At 49.7% G+C, this 20855-nt stretch overlaps 2 protein-coding genes across 3 annotated transcripts in view; both read left to right on the top strand.

The window, feature by feature from the left end:
• The window catches only part of Kif6 (kinesin family member 6), a 291775-nt gene extending 287029 nt beyond the window's left edge, over nucleotides 1–4746 (top strand). For both annotated transcript variants that reach the window (XM_085832936.1, XM_021149143.3), the window contains one exon: nucleotides 3691–4746. In XM_085832936.1, coding sequence (XP_085689062.1) covers nucleotides 3691–3707 — 17 coding nt within the window. In that variant the 3' untranslated portion in view covers nucleotides 3708–4746. The remainder of the gene's footprint in view (nucleotides 1–3690) is intronic.
• Nucleotides 4747–16278: 11532 nt separating this feature from the next.
• On the top strand, nucleotides 16279–20692 carry LOC110312265 (potassium channel, subfamily K, member 16-like). Its single transcript, XM_085833107.1, has 5 exons — nucleotides 16279–16446; nucleotides 18644–18760; nucleotides 19680–19860; nucleotides 20104–20288; nucleotides 20476–20692. Exons 1-5 carry the CDS (start codon nucleotides 16439–16441, stop codon nucleotides 20690–20692), a joined length of 708 nt encoding a protein of 235 aa, XP_085689233.1. The 5' UTR covers nucleotides 16279–16438.
• The last annotated feature ends 163 nt before the right edge of the window (nucleotides 20693–20855 follow it).

The raw sequence follows: 20855 nt of genomic DNA, 5'->3' as shown, positions 1-20855 counted from the left end.
TGTGAATATGACTTTGTGTAAGGACAGGAATGTTGCAGCAGGAAGAGGAAGCGTATGGTATGATGTGTGTCTGTCACCTCTCCATTGATGACAACTCTAAGGGAGTGTAGTTCCATTTGGGATCATGGTGTCAGAGCATCAGTCCATGGGGGCAGGAAGGACAGAGAAGAACAATTCACAGGATGGAGCCAGGAAGCACACGGAAGGATGGAAAGGCTCTCTCCTTCCCCCCTTGTTATCCTGTCTGGACCCCTAGCCTACTGGATGGAGCCCGCACATTCAGAGTGGCTCCTCCCTGCTTTGTTAATTCTCTCTGCAGATGTCACCCACCCAGAAATGTGATTGACTGACATCTCAGGCACTTTTCAGTCTTTATTGATGATCAAGATTGGCCATCGCCTGGGGACCAGAAACCTCCCCAAGGAATTGAGGAGAGATAGTGTGGGGACATAAGAGAAGGGAGGAAGGGCCCTACTGGCCTCCCCATAAGGAACTGCACAAGACATCCATCATTCCTCCCCCCAGAGCCTATAAGGAATCAGTGTAGAGGCATTTGCTGCCCAATGCTCTCAGAAGAGATGCAAGCCCAAAGTTGGTATAAGAATGGTGTCCTGCTGACACTGTCCCTGTCCCTGACAGAAGGGAGCCACAGAGCAAAGCCTGGGCACTTTTTTGTTTTGGTTTGTTTTTTGAGACAGGGTTTTTTTTTATTTTGTTTGTTTGTTTGTTTTGTTTTTTCTGTATAACCTTGGCTAGAACTTGCTTTGTAGGCCAGGCTGGCCTTGAACTCAAGAGATTTGCCTAGTGTTGGAGTTAAAGGCCTATGCCATCTACCAGTGCCCGGTGTGAGTACTTTACTTAGGATGTGTATCAGGGCTGGGGAAACGGCCCTGTCAGTAATGTTGGCTACACAGATATAAGAACCCAAGTTTCATCCCCAGAACCAATGTTAAAAGCTGGGCAGGGACACACACTGACAGTCCTAGTACTAGGACAACAGAGGCAGGTGACTCCTGGGCTCTCTGGCCATCCAGTCTAGGCTAATGGGTTAGTGTCCAGTCCCAGTGAAAAACCCTGTCGCAGAAAGGTAGAGTCAGCTATGTGACTTGGAAGGTAAAAGTGCTTATTGCCATGTCTGATGGCTTTGGTCCCCAGTACCCCTTAATGGAAGGAGATAACCAAGCTCTCAAGTTGCCCTCTGAGCTCCACAGGGGTGAGCTCCATAGCACACACTCTTAAGTTCATTAAATAATGTAAAAATAGATGCGCGCCTTCTAAATAAGAATACCCGAGACTGAACTCTGCTCTGACCTCCACAGGCACATATGTGTGCACAGGCATACAACGCACTTACACATGCATACATGCTCGCTCTCTCTCTCTCTCTCTCTCTCTCTCTCTCTCTCTCTCTCTCTCTCTTTCTCTCTCTCTCTCGGCTAGTCAACAAGGATTTTCATTTGTTTTACTGAATTTTATGCTCCCGGTACACTATAAGACGGAGACAAGATCCTGACCCCTGTTCTGACCAATGAGGAATCTGAGGCTTACTACGGTTGGAGAAGTTGCCCAAGGTGGTCCATTTAACGAGAAGCAGATCCAAGAAAGCCCACATGTATGTTCCGCTGCTCTCTCCGCCAAGCCACACTGTCTCAAAAGCCATAAGGAGAAAGAGTGGCCCTCTCTGCTGTGCCTCATGGTCTCTGGGGAAAAGGACCAGGATGAATTGGAAGCCAGAATGGCAGCCTCCTGTGTCCTGCAGCCAGAAGTGTTGTTCTCCAAACAGCAGCCTGGAAGCAATTCACCAAAACACACAGCAGTGCCACAATCTGGTTCTTATTCTCAAAGGAACCGCCCCGCCCTCTGGTTTCTTACTGACCATGCAGACTCCGGGGAAGCCATGGAGAAGGGGTTAAAAGGGGCCATGTCCCACACAGCCAGCAGACTTAACCTGTCCAGACACAGCAGATGGCCCGGGGGGCCCACTCTGTAGCACTTGCATGAAGCCCACTTATCAGGCCCGGCAAACAGCAGCCAGGCCTGCACCACTGCAGCCAAAGCAAACACCCTGCCCTACCTGGGACTCTCTGTTCTTAATTCAGTATCCATCCTGTTGTGGCTTCTTCGAGCACTCATTACTGGGGATCCCTGCAAGGGCAGTTTGACATAAGGCTCCCTGTTCCGAGGAAGCACTGAGGGCCAGGATGAGTTGGCTTGATTTAGGACCCAGGGAAATGCCAGCAAACTGTTTAAATCCCTGCTAGGGGCACTTGCAGATAGGTATATGCCCCCCAAGGGGCATTCATCACCCATGGAGTCAGATCTGCCCTTCCACTGCCATGCATGGGTCTGACATCTGAGGAAATAAGGCTGGCCCGTTTCTGCAGACCCCTTTTACAATCTCACTTAATTCATGAATTTTGGATGGTTTTTTTTTCCATCTAGAAAAGTCCCTTGATGTGACTCCGTAACCACTAGTTCTCCCTCTCCAGGAGGTGCCAGGAAAAAGCCATACCAACATACCTCAAACTCCAGTTTGAGCTCTGGAGCCCTTCCAGGAGGTGGGGAGAAAAAGAGATGGGGGATTAGGAAGCAGGAGACCTCAAGTCAAGCCACCTCCACCTTTTGTAGCCTTGGGCAGGTCATGCTATGATCTCTGTGTGTCAGAGATAGTATCCGCCCTCACCCTGCAGTGAGCCTCTTCAGAGAGAGTCTCTCATAATGTACTGCATGCCGTAGTTGGAAGCAGGGAAGGCGGCCTGGTAGTGAGACATGGCCTCATTTTATGGTAGGTTGTTGGTGATGCCCTCCACTTCTGGTATGCCCTCACACCTGTGCTGCTGCAGCTCTGCTGCCTAACAGAAACACAGTATGCAATGAAACGGCACCCAAAAAACAGTTTCCACAAATTGTCCTTGTCCTCTAAACACAGGCTGCGCCATGTGCTCGAGCACACACATACACACACACAAGTGTGCACGCATGCTACATATATAAATGAATATTTTGAAAGAATTTAAAAAAAAAAAGCCATCTCTTCTGAATTCCACAGTGGGGCCTCGAGCACAGTGCCAGCCCTGCAGGTCTGCAGGCAAGAGCCACATTCAGCAGGATGTTGTAATCACCCATTCTGCCTCCATAGCACTGTAGGGATGGAGCCCACTGTCCTCGCTCACTGATGGGCTCCACTGACTTTACCAGGTGATTTCACTGCTCTCAGCCCCTCACCCCTCAGCCTCCTGCCCACTGAAACTGTTCAAAATGTGGTCATCACTTCACCCAGAAGATCTGAGCAGCACTCTCGTGCACTTAGCAAAACTTTAGGCAGCTGAACTAGGAACCTTGCCTGCACATTCTTGGTCATGGGCTCAAACACAGACTTAAAGCTGTGTGTCTGAGGTGGAACTCAAGACTGATTCTTCTTAAAGACTAATTTTAAAGTGTGTGTGTGTGTGTGTGTGTGTGTGTGTGTGTGTGTGTGTGTGTGATATAGAGGCACCCATGGGTCCATGGGTTTGGAATGAGTGTGGGTCTGCTCAGGAATGATACCTTAACAAAGAAAGCATTTGCTGCACAGCCTGGGAAGCAGGGTTCAGAGATAAAGAGTGTGGCCAGCCCGCCCCACCCCTGAGTGTGGATCAGCCCCGAGAAAAGCCTCATCCCCAAGCTAACCAGCACCCTGTCTCCTTTCAGGCCTGGGAAGCAACTGACTTTCTGATAGGAGTCCAACCCTGCCCTGCAGACAGATTGGCTAATGAGAAGATGAAGAACCTGCCCCTCCCTTCCTCGTGACCTCACATTCGATGGAAAGACTCCCCAGGGAGCAGCTGGCAAATCTGAGGCCAGAGGAGGAGCTCTTTACCCAGAAGATCTGAGCAGCGCCCTCGTGCCCCTGGCATGCGATCCAAACTTTAGGCAGCTGAACTATGAACCCATACCTTGCCTGCACATTCATGGTCATGAGTGCTCTAACACAGGCTTAAATCTGTGTGTCTAGGGTGGAACTCAAGACTGATCCTTCTTAAAGACTAATTTCAAAGTGTGTGACTACTTCTTAGAGGACAGTGTCTGGGAGGGCATGCAGGGCTGACAGGAAGTCCTGACAGAGTTGCTGACAGGGTGGGCACTACCAAGAAGCTGGAGGCCAGCCAGGGCTCACTGACAGGTTTTGGAGAACCCTGGAGATGGTGCAGTGCACCATCATGATACACAGGTGGGGGCATTCCAGGCGCAATGCAGGAGGATGATAGCCCATTATTTATTGATAACTACTTGCCAACCATTACCCAAGGCTACCCCTGGCTTACAAGCCCAGGAATGGCCGTGGCAAGCCAGGTAGGCCTTCAAAGTCCTAGATAAGAATGTAGGGCACCTTAAGTGCCACCGTACCAGCCCAAACCATCACCCACTTGCCCAGTCTTCAGGGAGCTATGTACTCTGCAGTCTGAGGACCTCACAGTACCAGAAAACAGTGGGAAGCTACTCAGAGCTCTACAGCTCGCAGTTCCCTGAGCCATCACCCCACCAAGTTGCATGGGGGTCTACAAAACTAAGGCCTAAACTCCCTGTCCCACAGGGGAACATAGTTGCCCAATGATCTTGCCTCAGTGACCCTCCTGGCATCCGGCAACCTGGCCCAGTGTCTTGGGCTAAGTGGACACAAAAGAGAGGGGAGCACAGTCAGCAGATACCTGTGTTGGGGTCCCAACCCAACTACAGTTGGGGGGCAGTGGGGGTGCAGAAATAGGTGCCCAGAAATAATTACAGCTGAATAAAAATATCTTCCAAATGCTCCTGGTGTGCCTGATCAATAATACATGAACTTGTGACCCTGGAAAGTGGACAAGGAGATGGCACAAACATGGACTTGTTGGGCGGTGTTGTTGTTCTTCATCCATTTGGGGCATTTGAAGCTAGGAAGGCCTGTAGCACTCCTCTGAGCCACAGCCTGGCTTATATCATTAGGAACCAGAAGGATGGAGCAGCCCAGCCCTTCCCTCCACAGCTGGTTTCCTGGTCTGCCCAAAGACTTTAAGATGGAAAGTGCTAAGACAGCCAGAGCCTGTTATCTAGCTCCTCTCTGTGACCTGAGCACAGAGTCAGTTCTTAATCAATAGTCCCTCTGTTTATGTGTGGCAGATCAGGAATCCAAACCTGCTTCTCAGACTCTTTCTGCATACCTGACGCTCAGTGATTTAGTCCTATGGGGTGGGGGCCATTCCTGCCCACCTTAGCCCAACCCCTGGTAAAGTATGTAGTACCAGGTAAGGCCACACAACAGGCTCTTCACCAGTCCACAGCAAATGAATACAGTCCCACAAATACACACATAACAGGGGCCTGGCCAGAGCCCCTTGTGATTGGGATCAGTTATCCTGGAGTGGCTTGACATGGGGGAGGGGGTCCATATTCTGCATCTTCCCAAGGCCACTGACTTCCACTCTCCCACAGAGATGTTATCTCAGGGATCCAAAGGCTTTGTTAACTGAGATGTGTGGCATGGCCCCACACAGGGTATGTAAGGGTCACCCAGTCTGGAAAGGAAGTAGGAAGTGAAGAACACACCATCCAGGGAAGCCAGGACGATGGTCCACTGGCATCAACATTCAGGGAGCTTCCTCAGTGAGCACTCTCTCAGCAGATGCTAGGGCTCTGGTGTAGACCCACACTGGACCACAGGGTACCTTCCCCCAAAGGGTCTCTTCAAACGGGAGGAAAGGATGGATGAGCTTTGAAAGGATTCTCCCGCTCTCCATATGGACTCAGTAGAACAGGAGCAACAAGGAGTGTCTGGGTTCAAATGGGAAGATCAAATGGTTTCTGAAGAGCAACTTGGCCAGTGACTCTGGTCCAATCCTAGACTGAATTCTGGAGGAGGGTGGGGTGGGAAGATGCTTTCTCATATCTTACAAAAGGTATTGCCCAGCAAGTTAAAGGCATTTGTCACCAACCCCGATGGCCTGCTTTTGATCCACTGGGCCTGTTGGAAGGAATTGAGTAGACTCCCAAAGTTGTCCTTTGATCGCCACAAGCACCCTGTGACATGCATAGTGACATGCATATCTCCCCCCCACACACACATACATGTAATGTGAATACACACACTACACAATACACACCCCATGTGCATGCACACATACACTGTAACAATAATTGTATAGAAAATTTTAAAGGAGAATCCTAGAAATCAGATGGAGACACTGGGACACTGAATAACTGGTGTCAATTCTCCACCTTTAGTAGAATTTACATCCAGTTTTGCCATAGACGCATGGGGCAAGGCGTTCTCCTGCACTTTTAATGTGGGTGTAGTTCTATGCTCTGCCTGGAGACACAAGCAGAGGCTGGGCACAGCTAAGCTTGCTTCCTTCACTCCTGCGACATCTTGAGATGTACTTGACAGCTGCTGTCCTTTTAAGCCCATGTCCTGGAACATACAAAGAGCACAATCAAGGCGGTCTGGAGACTAGCACAGTGCTTCCCAGGCAAGCCTAGTCACAGCTGACTCCACGACCTGTTGTCATGGCCTAAACCTTTCTTGTCATGAACCACAGAAAGGAGGGAATTCGTTCCATAGCATTACTCATGTCAATAGCTAGATCATACATTAAACTTGGGGCACGGTGTATAACAGCTCCAGAACTTTCCAGTGCCCTTCACATTCACTGTTGAAAAACATTTCAGCGTCCATTATGTGTGCTGCTTACAGCCATGAAGCACAACAAGACCTAATTCACTCTACTCTACACGGCTAATACTAGGTGACATACACAAGTCAGTGGCTTTTAGATCCCAGATAACGGACATTAATTGGCCAAAGGCGTCCCATGAAAACTCCCAAACATCACAGGCTATTTTCAAGGCTGTATACATATATTACTCTGCACCCTGATGGTAAGGCCCTGTTACTGATGACGGCACTTGAACGTGGCGAGGTCAGGCTGGTGGCTCACTTGAAGCTTCATACCTACAGAGTATGTGTGTGGTGCTGGAGAGTCGTCTGTGTGCCACCAGAGGAGACGGGTAGCCACCAGTATCACCCAGCCACAAGCACTGCGAGGATACAGGACAGGCCTGCTACATTAATGCAATGGTGGCACAAATTTTTTTGATTGGATTTAAGGCCTGTAGCACCATGAAAGGCAGCCTGTTTTCTGGCCAAGCTAGGCTCAAACCTCGGAAACCCAACAGATTGATCTGCAAGGGATGGAAGGCCTGTTTGCTATGTTCCCAGACTTAGGCTCCTGACAGGAGGACCCAGCTCCATGATTCTGTGGCCATCAGTCACGTAGGCTGTCTGGACTTCGCCCCCACAGTTACCTGGCAATAGCCATGTATGCTCCTCCCCATAGTTACCCTGCAACAGCAAGGTAGCCCAGCCCACTATAAAAGGGGTTACTTTGCCCCTCCTGTCTCTTGCTTCTCTTGCTTTCTCTCTAGCCCTCTTGCTCCCTCTCCCCCCTCCCTTCTCCCCTCTCTCCATGTGGCCATGGCCAGCCTCTAGTTCTCTACCTTTTCTCTCTCTGTTTTCTACAATAAAGCTCTAAAACCATAGACTGCCTCCTTTTATCTAGACTCCATGCTGGAGTGATGGAATAGGCCTTCCCCTAAAGAGCCATGTCTAATCTCCTGCAAGAAGGCCTTTCCAGCTGCCAGGCAGGACCAAAGACTTTGCCTGTACAGGAACCACCTTTTCCCCCTGCCCCTTTTTCCTTCGGCCCCAGGGCAGACTGAACTGCCCCCAGGACCCCCACCTGTTCTCAGCTCTTCTGCAGTGTCCAGTGATGTCCTGCGATCCCCAAGAGCTAGAACCTGTCATCCCTGGCTTCTGTGAGACCCAGGGACCCTAGACTGCTCCCTCTCCACCCCCAAGGACTGGGGTTCTGTGGCTTCCCACAGCCAGATGCCCACCCGGGCAGCATGGTGAGCACTCGGCAGTTCACGGAGTCAGCCCGCCCAGAGCCCAAGAGCTCTGGCGGGGCCTGGGTCATGTTTCGCACCATGTTTATTTCCCCACGTCCGGTGTCCAGCAAAAGCCTATCCCATGAGATGGAAGCCGTACTTGACACTCCTGAAGTGGCCAAGAACCTGAGCCTAGATAGGTCTTAGTAGAAGAAAATATACTTCTGCTAGAAGAACATAGCAATAAAATGACTCCCAAGACATCATGCTGGATCTTAACCTTCTCAGCCCTCCTCAGGAAAGTTTCTTCTTCCAGTAGATGAGAATTAGCATAGACAGCTCACATTGGGCAGTGTGCAGTGAGTCGGGGATTTTGGAGCGCTTGGGTCTGAATGTGATGTTTTCATCAAATCCCTCCCCTCGAGGCGCAAGGATCTGTGTGGGAAAGGAGACAAACAGATTGTAAAACCCAGAAGTATTGGGTGATTCTAAGGGAACGGTGTCTTCCTCACATAACAGGACAGATACACATATGAGCTCACAAATACCACGGTCATGCCCCCGCCATGTCAAGCCAGGCAAGTCCCAGCCCAGAGGAAGGAATGGGAACATGGCTCCCACCCCTAAGCAAGAAGCTGTCTGCAGTTAGTAACCCCTGAAAGGGAGAACATTAGTTGTCTCCAGTGGAGTCTCACCAGTGTTCAACCATGCTCGAGGGCTGGCCCCATGCCAGTTGTATGAGCCAACACAAACGAGCTCAGCAGGGTCTTTATTTCATTTTCCTGCATTTTTTTGTCTTATTGTATTTTTGCTTGTTTGTTTCTATTTACATTATTTTTGTTGTTTCTTGGTTTTCTTTTTTTTTTAAGATTGTTTGTTTTGAGAGAGAGTGGGTTGGAGAAAGGGAATGGGAGAAGAGACACAGACACAGACAGACAGACAGACAGACATACAGACATACAGACAGAGAGGCAGAGGAGACCATGTACACTAAGTGAGGGACTTTGGAGCACTAAGTTCCAAATGGAATCTTTTCATCAAACCCCTCCCCTCAAGATTCAGGGATCTGTGTGGAAGAAGAGGCAAAAAGATTGTAAAAGCCAAATGTTATAGATGGTTCCAAAGAAACGTTGGGTAGGGAGGAAGGTGGGGAGGACCTGAGAGGAACTGAAGGAAGGCAAAATATATTGTATGAATTTTTTCAATAAAAAAAGAATGAGAAGATTAGCCATCAAACCAACTAATAAAAAGTATACATGTCAGCACCCTCACATGTTTGAGTGATCTGTACCACCCTTCACCCACAGGATGACCCATGACATTCCAGGCCTCAGACTATGATGACCCATGACATTCCAGGCCTCAGACTACAATGACCTATGACATTCCAGGTCTCAGACTATGATGACCCATGACATTCCAGGCCTCAGACTACAATGACCTATGACATTCCAGGTCTCAGAATACTTTGACTCCAGTGCTTCTCAGAGTTCTGGACTCTACCCATGGTCTGAAGAAGTGACATGGTACCTGAGGCATCCAGTGATCCTGTAACCACCACCCTACCAAGAGGAATAGCTATCAGGAGAGAAGGCATGGTCCTCCTAATCTTACCAAACTCCCAAGGCATTTGCCTGGTGGAGCAAGACAAACTACCTACTAACTGATCCATCAAGGCCATCAGAGAAGCGATATCCCTACAGAGGTTACAGCCATAATGACCAGAAAGGAGATGAGAATCAACAGTCTGAAAAAAAAAAAAAAGAGAATCAACAGTCTGCAGCCGACTCCATCAGAACTCTGCTCACATCCCCCAGCTCTCAAATGGCAGGTTCAGCTTTAGTGGACAGTGGACATCCTTCCATCCTGACCACACGTCCTACCTGAAGGTTCCTCTCCTCATAAGGGTCTCCACACTCACATGCAGCATAGGGTTGGTGCCATAGCTAATTGTCACTGACATCTTGACACACTGGAGAAGGATGAACTTCAACTGAGGAACTGCCTTTCTCAGGTTGGTCAAAGGGCGTGTCTATATGGGGGCATTTTCTTGATTTCTAATTGATGTTGGAAGGCCTAGCCCACTGTGGGTAGCACCAATTCCAAGAAGGTAGTCCTGGGATGTATAAGAAAGGTGGCTAAAGGTGAGCTGAGTCTGTGAGCAAGCCTGTAAGAAGTATTTTTCCAGGGTCTCTGCTTAGTTTCTGTCTTCAGGTTCCTGCCTGAGTTCTGCCTCAGTTTTCCTTCATGATGGACTCTTACCTGTGTTAATCCTTTCCTCTCCTAAGTGTGTTGTTGTTGTTGTTGTTGTTGCTGTTGTTTTTGAAGTGTTTGCACAGCAACAGAAAGCAAGCTAAAACAGTTGGCTTCTCTGGTGCAATCCTCATCTGGAGAGGCACCCAGGTAGCAGGTGAACATCTGGTTTTATTTTACTTTCTGTGGACAGTCTAAGGTGTTCTAGGCAAGTCTCCCAGGCTTTCCAGCAGAGTCAAGCCCCAAGGTCTGCAGCAGATCCCTGCTTACAGACACACTCTTCCCTGCCTCCCCACTAAATCCTCTGCCATGGCTTCTGGGATCACACTTCCCCAGTGAACCATCCCACACAATCTCAGATCTACTGAGGAAAACCAACGTTGGCCAAGGCATCTGTTTCAGAACTGTGGTTATGGGGGTGTTCAAATTAACTTCTTGGTCTGGGGAAAAGGAGAGTCCTTCCTAGTTCCATCAGACCTCTAACCCTTGATGTTGTTTCCAGATAAGGTTCACACTCTGTGCTAAAAAGAAAAAAAAAAAAAAGGAACACGCCACTCGTTCCAAAAGAAACAGCAGCAATGATTGGGCAAGATCACTATCAGGGCTGGCAAGATGGCTCAACAGTGAAGAGCACCAGGGACTTGGGCTTAATTCACAGCACCAACACAGTGGTTCACAACATCTGTAACTCCAGTCTTAGGATATCTAACCCCCTCTTCAGGCTCCATGCATGTGATGCACACACACATTCAGGCAAAACACTCAAACACATAATACAATAAGTAAATTTTTAAAAAGATCAATATCAGGTGTGGCTGATTATTTGATTGGAAGCCATGAAAATCACCCTTCAGCTTCCCACATCCTCGCTGCTGATCACAGCAGCCTGGGCTTCCTCTGAGATCAACAACTCAGATACATGAAGATCCTTACAGACCTGCACCAACTGCTTTGCACGGTGCCCACTGTATGGAGACCTCCAGGAGCCCCTGGCATCCCTGACTACAACTCGGCCCTCCCTCACTTGGTACTATTAGGGGAGCACTTGATGGCTCCTCCCCATCTCCCCCTTTCTCCTACAGAGCACATACCTAGGGCAGGTGGGTCTCATTGTCTCCCCTTGGCTCCTGTTTGGAAAGTGCTCATTCACCTCTGTGTAGACTTTCCTGTCCAGAGTGCATAAGTAAATGCCTATGTTGGATGGTCAGGTGACTTGCTCTTTATTTCAGAGTCAGTCAGATGGAAGGAGGCCCGAGCCTGGTTCCCGTTTACTCTGGGTTCTCTGCCCATTGTACATGAGATTGATCCTTTTCCCTCCTCTCTTCCTATTAGTTCAGCTTCAGAAAATTCCCCATCATCTCCAGATGTTAGGCCACGCACTCTGCCATCAGGCCTGCCTGGCCATTTTACATTCATCATTAATTGATTTCGCCTGCCCCACTGGGGAAGCACAAATTGGCTCTGCCTGTTACCAACTATAATTCCCTGCAAGATTATAAATCATGTCTCTTCCTCAGAGGAACAGTGTCCACGTAGGGAGATGCTGGGCTAGAAAGTCAGATGTGTATGAGCATTCTATAGTTCAATAAGATCTCTTCCAAGCACAGCCAAAGGCGGACAGGTCCCAACACATTCCGGATACCTAGTTTGTATGTGTAGAAGGAACGGCTAGAAGTGGGGGCAGGGAGGGAGAAGGGCAAAGTGTATGACATTTCCTGGGGCGATGTGAACAAATGATCTGTCATTCCAGAAAGGGTGTGGACTGTGAACCTCAAAAATGACCCCAACGAGGTCCAGCCAGTGCACCAAGGAGTGGACCGGGGTTACCTAAAGGAGTGTGGGTGACTCAGAGGCAGCTACCTCACTGAGAAACTCATCCCAGCACAGGTGACAACCTTCAAACGATGCACCACTGTGGCTGTCTGCACAACTTGAAAGCAGTTCCACAGAAGAGCCTGCTCCCTCTAGCCAGCATGTAATGCCCAGAGGGCCTTGTGACTATTGCAGCTTTCTGAGTTTCCTGAGTCTTGTGAACACTTTCCTCCTTTCAGGAGGAGAATGACTAGCATTCTTTTGGCCCTATATCCCCAAAAATATGAGAAAAAAATCAAGGGTACACGTGGTGGCTTCAGATTTCCCTGAATGCCTCTGGAAACCAGGAGCCGAACGAAGGGTTTCAGAGACTATGGCTCCAGGGAAGATGGCACCTTGGCTCTCTTCACAGTGCCTAAGAACAGTATCTGTTATTGCTCTTTAAGCAGACATGCCCCAGCCTCACCTCTCTCCAGTGATGCCTCACATTCTCTATTGGGCCCTGAAGCAGAGGACTAGAGCTTGCACCAGCTGCTCTCTCATTTACTTGTTCATGTACTTAAAATTGTACGCATTGGGATCCAGGCTTTGGTTTTCTATGAGGCTCCTCACCAAAAACCAACCAATACGTACCAACAGATCATACCCTCCCTATTACAGAAATGGGGGGGGGCGTTTATCCAAGTTGATTGCAAGTGACAAGAAGGATTCTGATGCCACTGCCCATGAAGGTGATAAGTATGATGCTATGTCTGTGATTCCCGTGCCTGTGATGCCCAAAATTGTAATGACCATGCCTGTGAGGCCTATGTCTCTGATGCACATGGCTGTGGTGCCCATGTCTGTGATATCCATGACTGTGATGCTCATGTCTCTACTGCCTGTGTCTGTGATAACCATGTCTGTGATGTCCATGTCTATGATGCCCATGTCTGTAAAACCCATGTCTGTGATGCCTACGACTGTGATGTCCATGTCTGTGATGCCAGTGTCTGTGATGCCCATGTCTGTGATGCCCAGGGCTGTGACACCCATGTCTGTGACGCCCATGTCTGTGATGCTCATGTCTGTGATGCCTTTGTCTATTAGGCCCAGGTCTATAATGCCCATGTGTGTGATGCCGATGTACATGATGTCCAGGTCAGCCCTGCCCATTCTTGTGATGCCTATGTCTGTGATGCGGATGTCTGTGACGCCCGGGTCTGTGATGACCATGTCTGTGTTGCCCATGACTCTGATGCCCAGGTCTGTGTTGCCCATGACTGAGATGCCAATGGCTGTGATGCCAATGGCTGTGATGCCTGTGTCAGTGATGCCAATGTCTTTGATTCCCATGGTTGTGATGCCTCTGTCTCTGATGACCATGTCTGTGATGCCCATGACTGTAATGCCCAGGTCTGTAATGCCCATATCTGTGATGCCCATGTCTGTGTTGCCCATTTCTGTAATGCCCTTGTCTATGATGCCTGTTTCTGTGATGCTCGTGTCTGTGCTGCCTATGACTGTGATGCCCACGTCTGTGATGCACATGCCTGTGATGCCCATGTCTGTGATGCCCACGATGTCTGTGAGGCCTGTGTCTGTGATGCCAAAGTCTGTGAGGCCTGTGTCTGTGATGTCCATGTCTTTTATGCCCATGATTTTGATGCCCACATCTGTCGTGCCCATTTCTGTGATGGCCAAGTCTGTGATGCTGATGCCTGTGCTGTCCATGTCTGTGATGCCCATATCTGTCATGCCCGTGTCTGTGATGGCCATGTCTGTTATGTCCGTGTCTGTGATGCCATTGTATCTGATGTCCACATCTGTGATACCCATGTCTGTGATGTCCGTTTCTATGATGCCCATGCCTGTGATGCCCATGTCTGTGATGTCTCTGTCTGTGATTCCCGTGTATGTGATGCCCATGTCTTTTATGCCCATGATTGTGATGCTCACGTCTGTTGTGCCCATTTCTGTGATGGCCAAGTCTGTGATTCCGATGTCTGTGCTGTCCATTTCTATGATGCCCATGTCTGTTATGTCCATTTCTGTGATCACCTTGTCTCTGATGTCCATGTCTGTGATAACCATGTCTCTGATGTCCTTTTCTGTGATGCCCATGCCTGTGATGCCCACGACTGTGATGCCCATGTCAATGATGTCTCTGTCTATGATGCCCGTGTCTGTGATTCCCGTGTCTGTGAAGCCCATGTCTGTAATGCCCATGTCTGTGATGCCCGTGTCTGTGTTGCCCATGCCTGTGATGTCCATGTCTGTGATCCCCATAGCTATGAGGCCAATGTATGTGATAACCATGGCTGTGATGCCCATGTCTGTGATGCCCATGTCTGTGATGTTCATGTCTGTGATGCCCATATCTGTGATGCCCATGTCTATGATGTCCATGTCTGCTATGTCCGTTTCTGTGATCACCTTATCTCTGATGTCCATGTCTGTTATAACCATCTCTCTGATGTCCTTTTCTGTGACGCCCATGTCTGTGATGTCTGTTTCTATGATGCCCATGCCTGTGATGCTCATGTCTGTGATGTCTCTGTCTGTGATTCCCGTGCATGTGATGCCCATGTCTGTGATGCCAATGTGATGCTCGTGTCTGTGATGTCCATGTCTTTTATGCCCATGATTGTGATGCTCAGGTCTGTCGTGCCCATTTCTGTGATGGCCAAGTCTGTGATTCCGATGTCTGTGCTGTCCATTTCTGTGATGCCCATGTCTATGATGTCCATGTCTGTTATGTCCGTTTCTGTGATCACCTTATCTCTGATGTCCATGTCTGTTATAACCATCTCTCTGATGTCCTTTTCTGTGATGCCCATGTCTGTGATGCCCATGTCAATGATGTCCGTGTCTATGATGGCCATATCTGTGATGCCTGTGTCTGTGATGCCCATGTCTGTGATGCCCATGCCTGTGATGCTCATGTCTGTGATGCCCATGCCTGTGATGCTCATGTCTGTGATGCCCATGTCTGTGATGCCCATGTCTGTGATGCCCCTGTCTGTGATGTCCATGTTTGTTATGCCAATGTCTGTTATGTCCATGTCTGTGATGCCAGTGTCTCTGATGTCGTCATCTGTGATGCCCATGTCTGTGAATCCCATGTCTGTGATGCCTGTGTTTATGATGCCCATGTCTGTGATACCAGTGTCTGTGATACCCATGGCTGTGAGGCCAATGTATGTGATAACCATGGCTGTGATGCCTGTGTCTGTGATGTCTGTGTCTGTGAGGACCTAGTCTGTGAGGCCCACTACTATGACGCCCATGTCTGTGATGCCCATGTCTGTGATGCCCATGTCTGTGATGACCATGACTGTGATGCCCATGTCTGTGATGAACAAGACTGTGATGCCCATGTCAGTGATGCCCAGGTCTGTAATGCCCACATCTGTGATGCCCATGTCTGTGATGCCCAAATCTGTGATGCGTATGATTGTGATGCCCACTACTAAGACGCCCATGTCTGTGATGCCCATGTCTGTGATGCCCAAATCTGTGATGCGTATGATTGTGATGCCCACTACTAAGACGCCCATGTCTGTGATGCCCATGTCTGTGATGACCATGACTGTGATGCCCATGTCTGAGATGAACAAGACTGTGATGCCCATGTCTGTGATGCCCATTGCTGTGATACTTATATCTGTGATGCCCATGTCTGTGATGCCAATGTCTGTGCTACCCATGTCTATGTTGCCCATGTCTGCTATGTACGTGTCTGTGATGCCCATGCCTGTGATGCCCATGTCTATGATGCCCATGCCTGTGATGCCCATGTCTGTGATGTATGTGTCTTTGATGCCCGTGTCTGTGTTGACCGTCACTCTGATGACCGTGACTGTGATGCCCATGTCTGTGATGACCATGTCTATGATGCCCATGCCTGTGTTGCCCATGTCTGTGATGTCTCTGTCTGTGATGCCGGTGTCTGTGATGCCTGTGTATGTGATGCCCATGTCTGTGATGGCCATGTTGTGATGCCTGTGTCTGTGATGCCCATGTCTATGATACACATGACTGTGATGCCCTTGTCAGTCATGCCAATGTCTGTGATGCCCGTGTCTGTGATGCCCATGCCTTTGATGCCAAGGTCTGTGATTCCCAGGTTCTTGATGTCCAGGTCTGTGATGCCCATGTCTGTTATGCCCATGTCTGTTATGCCCATGTCTGTTATGCCCATGTCTGCCATGCCCTTGTCTGTGATTCCTATGAATGTGATGCCCTGTCTGCGATGCCCGTGTCTGTGATGCCCATTTCTATGATGCCCATGTCTGTGATGCCCATGTGCTCTGCTGCTTTTGGTGTGGCCGGGTACTGCCCCTGTTTATGGCCTATCTGCTACCTGCTGCTTGGAACCGTCATTTTCCAGCTGCTGGAGAAACAGGCAGAAGCTCAATCCAGGGACCAGTTCCAGCTGGAAGAGCTGTTCTTCCTAGAGAACTACACCTGCCTGAACCAGCAGACCCTGGAGATGCTCGTTCTGGTGAGGGAGTAAGGAAAGATGGGACCAGAAGGGAGGTGGGTGGAGGAGCCTGTGGCAGATTCAGAACCACCACCGAGTTGTTGGTTCATGTTTGGAGACAGAATGTGGTGGGAACCGGAATCTGAAGAATCTCTAGTCTACAGCTAGACCTATGTAGCCTTAACTGAGTCACTTAACTTAAATGTCCTAAACAATACTGTGAAATAAAAGAGTAAATGTGGGGCTGAGCTATGATCTTGTCCTACAAATATGAGGGTCTGACTAAAATGCCCAGAACCCACATTAAACATCCAGGTGTGGGGCAAGCAAGATGGCTCAGCAGACAGAGGAAAGTCCCATCAAGAACTGAGTTCAAACCCTGGAGACCACAAAGTGAAAAGAGAGAACCAATTCCCAAAAAATGTCCTTTGGTTTCCACACACACATACCATGGCACATGCCTGCACGTAGAAACACATACACACACACACACACACACACACACTCACACTCACACATGCACGCACACACATGCATGCTCCACCACCAGCATCACCACCAACATCAGCAGCAGCACCTGAGAGCTTTAGGGAATCAAGTCTCAGACCTGCCAACAGAAACTGAGTGAGGCCACCAAGAGATGCTAAAGCCCCAAGACAACTCTTGAGACCAAGAGCAACTTGTCTACAAGAAAAGACTTCAGCAGAGAGTCCCTGTTCAGCTCTTCTAGGACACACTCCATGCATTCAGAGTTACTCAGGGTTAATATTCACCTTCAGATCTCCCAACATCCCAGGAGTGAACCAGAGACAGGGACACCTCAAACTTTCTCCTGCCTCAGTCCTGGCATGCAGGAAGAACCAGTTGAGCAATGGACAGACAGGTGGACAGGCTCAAACTAGTTCTGCAATCAAGGACAAAGGTCTGACTGCAGCCCAAAAGGGCCAGTATGTAGCACTAGGGACTCACTAGGAAAGATGGGGGCATACATGTCCCTCAAAGTCCTCAGTCTCAGGACAGGGCGGGTAGAGGCAGAGAAATGTTAGTGTAATATTTAAGGGAATCCCAGTCCCTAGGAAACTCACACACTGAGCCGTAAATGACGCTGAGTGTAGTGTTCAAACATGTCTCCATGTGGAAGCTTCTATGCCTGCCTCCCTCCTCCTTCACCATGGGATTGTCAGAGACAAAGATGTAGCAGCCACCCGAGGCCACTCACCCACACTCAGAGCTCTAGGGAGGCCAAAGACTCTTCTTTATAGGGTAGAGGGCCAAGAGGTGCAGAAGGATAGCCAAGGACTTGGGAAAATGCTGTCCCCAAGAGTGGGGGTCTCCAGGGAGGGGACATGCTCTTAAATGTCTGGTTGAGCTCTCTGCATGTGTGGGAAAGAGGAAGCCAAAGTCCGCATCCTAAGAAGCTTGTTCCTGTCCAGGGGAGAGCCGGGAGGCCTCTACCTAGCAGGTGAAAATCAGTTCCTACAGGAAAAGGATGTAGGAGAAGCAGCCATACGTCTCAAAGGCTCCCTGCCTTTGAAGCACTGCAGGTTAACAAAGTGATCTGATGTTGCCCTGGGCCACGTTCCTAGCTAAAGCAGAAGAGGGCTAGAGTTGGGGAGAAGGAGCTGAGGGATGGGGCTTGAACCTACCAAGGTTCCTGCCCTGCAAACACAAAACACAGACACACACAGAGTACATACCCATGCAACACACAGCACCGACAGACAACACACCACAGAGTACACACAACCTCTCCCGGGTCCCTGATGGAATTTCTTCTGCAGGCATGGGCTCTGCACTCTGAAGCGTGCCAGCGAGCAAAGCAGCCAGCCCTCTAGGTGTTCAGGAATACTCCATGGCTTCCCACCACATGGCCCATGGGAGGGAACCTCCAGGATCCACCGTCCCAGCAGATCTCTTCCAGAAGTATCCAACACTAACCTTACCTTGCCCTAACTAGTGTATGTATGTGTGTCATCTTCCTAGTCACCAAAAAACATCTCCACGTCACCTCCTTAGCCCCTGCCCATTAGAGCACACACCTCAGCCAACTCTCAGCTACTTAGCAAGTGTCTTAGCCAATCAGAACTTTCATGTTCCCTTCTGTGACGTGGAAACGATGTTATCTGAGAGACTTAATAAACGTAAGCACACAAAAGCATCCTCCTGAGAGTTTGGTGGGAGCGGGCTGACTTGACTCCTGACCGCGCCACTCCCGCAAGTCATCCTGGAAGCCTGGCTGAACGGTGTGAACCCCAAAGGCAACTCCACCAACCCCAGCAACTGGGACTTCGGGAGCAGTTTCTTCTTTGAAGGCACAATGGTCACCACCATAGGAAAAGGGGCTGGGAAGGAGGGGCCTCACTAGACCCTGCTCAGCTGAGATCATTCCCACCGCTGGGTCAAGGATGCTGTTTATCTAGATGGTGACACAGGAAGCACCAACAGGGACATGGTGGGACAGTAACAGATAAAAGCAGTGAAGCCTGCTTAGTCTGCTGCAGTGAGGGGCTGGATTCACCTCCCTGGGGCCCTCTGAAGGGCTGGGAAGAACCCTCACTCAGTACAGCTGTATGAAGACAAGCATGGGTCTCTATTGACAACACTCCTGTCTGGCCGTGAGCTGACCCTGGTGTGTTAATGCTCTGACACTGTGAGCCTGGCCACAGACCAGAAAGTCCTCTCCAGGAGAAATATAGCAGAGATATTTGAAGAGGGAGGTCATTTGTATAGAGGGACTGTCCCTCAAAGCTGCAGGTGACATCCCAGCAAACCTGAGGAGATGTGGTAATAGCAGGATGCCTCCCCCATCCACCCCAGTCTCACACAGGCCTCCTTTCCATTCAGTTAAGCCCCCATTCAGTTCCAAACACCTTCCTTTTTCTTGGCAGTCCAAACAGAGACTTAGAATATGGGTCAGGGTATGAATTTAAATCTGACCCAGGCTTGGCCTCCCAAACCAGAAAAGAGGAATTAAATCACTATGATTATAAGGCAAATAGGGAAATAGAAAGGATGGGAAACATCTTGGGGAAGCATGCCTGGCAGGGAGGCAGAGGGAGGCAGAGGGTAGCAGTTGGGAGAGCGTCATGGAGGCAGCATCATTGGAGAGGAGCCTTCTATAAGTAAAGATTGTTCTAGTAGAGGATAGGATGAGGGTCTAGGGGAACAGAGAACTTCTCCCCCAGAGGACAAGGAGAGGGGAGCTGGCAGGAGGCATTTCTGGACTCTCCTTCTCCTCCACCTGATATACAGGCTATGGCAACCTGGCTCCCAGCACAGAGGCAGGGGAACTCTTCTGTGTCTTCTCGGCCCTGGTCGGCATCCCACTCAACATGGTCTTCCTCAGCCACCTGGGCGCAGGGCTGCATGACCATCTGACCAAACCGGACAGGCGAGAGGACCACCCAAGGCATTCCCAGATAAGACGGTGTGTATCATCTGGGTCCCTCTGGGACAGACAGCTGCAAACGTGGAGATGGGATTAGGGGTATAGGGTTAAAGACAGAGACCTAAGAATTGACAGCTGTGAGCTGAACAGAGAGACAAGATGAAGAGTGACTCAGGCATACAAGGCATGGCCTCAAAATCCTCTGCAGCACATGAGACCATGGAGTCTACCTGCAAAGAGACGGGGATCAGACCCTGAGTTTTAACGACAGACCCTCCCTTTCTAGCTCTTTCAGGTCCTGGGCCTGGCTCTGTTCCTGACCCTGGGGACTGTGGTGATTTTCATCTTCCCACCCATGTTATTCAGTCACGTGGAGGGTTGGAGCTTTGGCAAGGGTTTCTATTTTGCCCTCATCACCCTCAGCACCATTGGCTTTGGGGACTATGTTGTCGGTGAGGATGAGAAAATCAGGTATTCACTAGAACCTGGGGTGCATTGCATGGGGATAGCAGCTGAGACTGGTTATTTCTGGGGCCACTGTGGACTCCTGGTGGCATCTCAGATATTCTGCTTTTGCCACAACTGGTAGGAGAGAGAACCCTATGGAATCTGAGGGTGGCTGTGCCCTCAGACACAAGCCGTCACCTTCCCTGGCAAGTACAGACCCTAGCAAGCATCACATCACCATGTACCGGAGCTTGGCAGCTGTATGGATCATCCTAAGTCTGGCGTGGCTGGCGGTAGTCTTCAGCCTGAGGTCCCTGCTTCTGCACAGGTGTTCCAGTCTCTGGATGTTCATCAGGGGCCTGGACCCCAGGGATGGAGCAGCCCCTGACCCTGACCCCGGCCCTCAGAGGATCTCCATCTCTGCGTGATACCCAAATGTTTCAACCACCCCCCAAACCCATGCTACCTTCTTTCCCAACCCATATACTCCCCAGACAGGTGGTCAGTAATTCTCCAGAGAAAAGAGCTAGGTGTGCCTACAGAATAATTTAGGGGAAATGCAGAGAAAAAAATCAAAGACTTAGTGGGTAG

This window comes from Mus caroli, unplaced genomic scaffold, assembly GCF_978045245.1.
Source record: "Mus caroli unplaced genomic scaffold, Mus_caroli_1 scaffold_18, whole genome shotgun sequence".
NCBI classification, from domain to species: Eukaryota; Metazoa; Chordata; class Mammalia; order Rodentia; family Muridae; genus Mus; species Mus caroli.
This window is presented reverse-complemented; position numbering and strand designations above follow the sequence as displayed.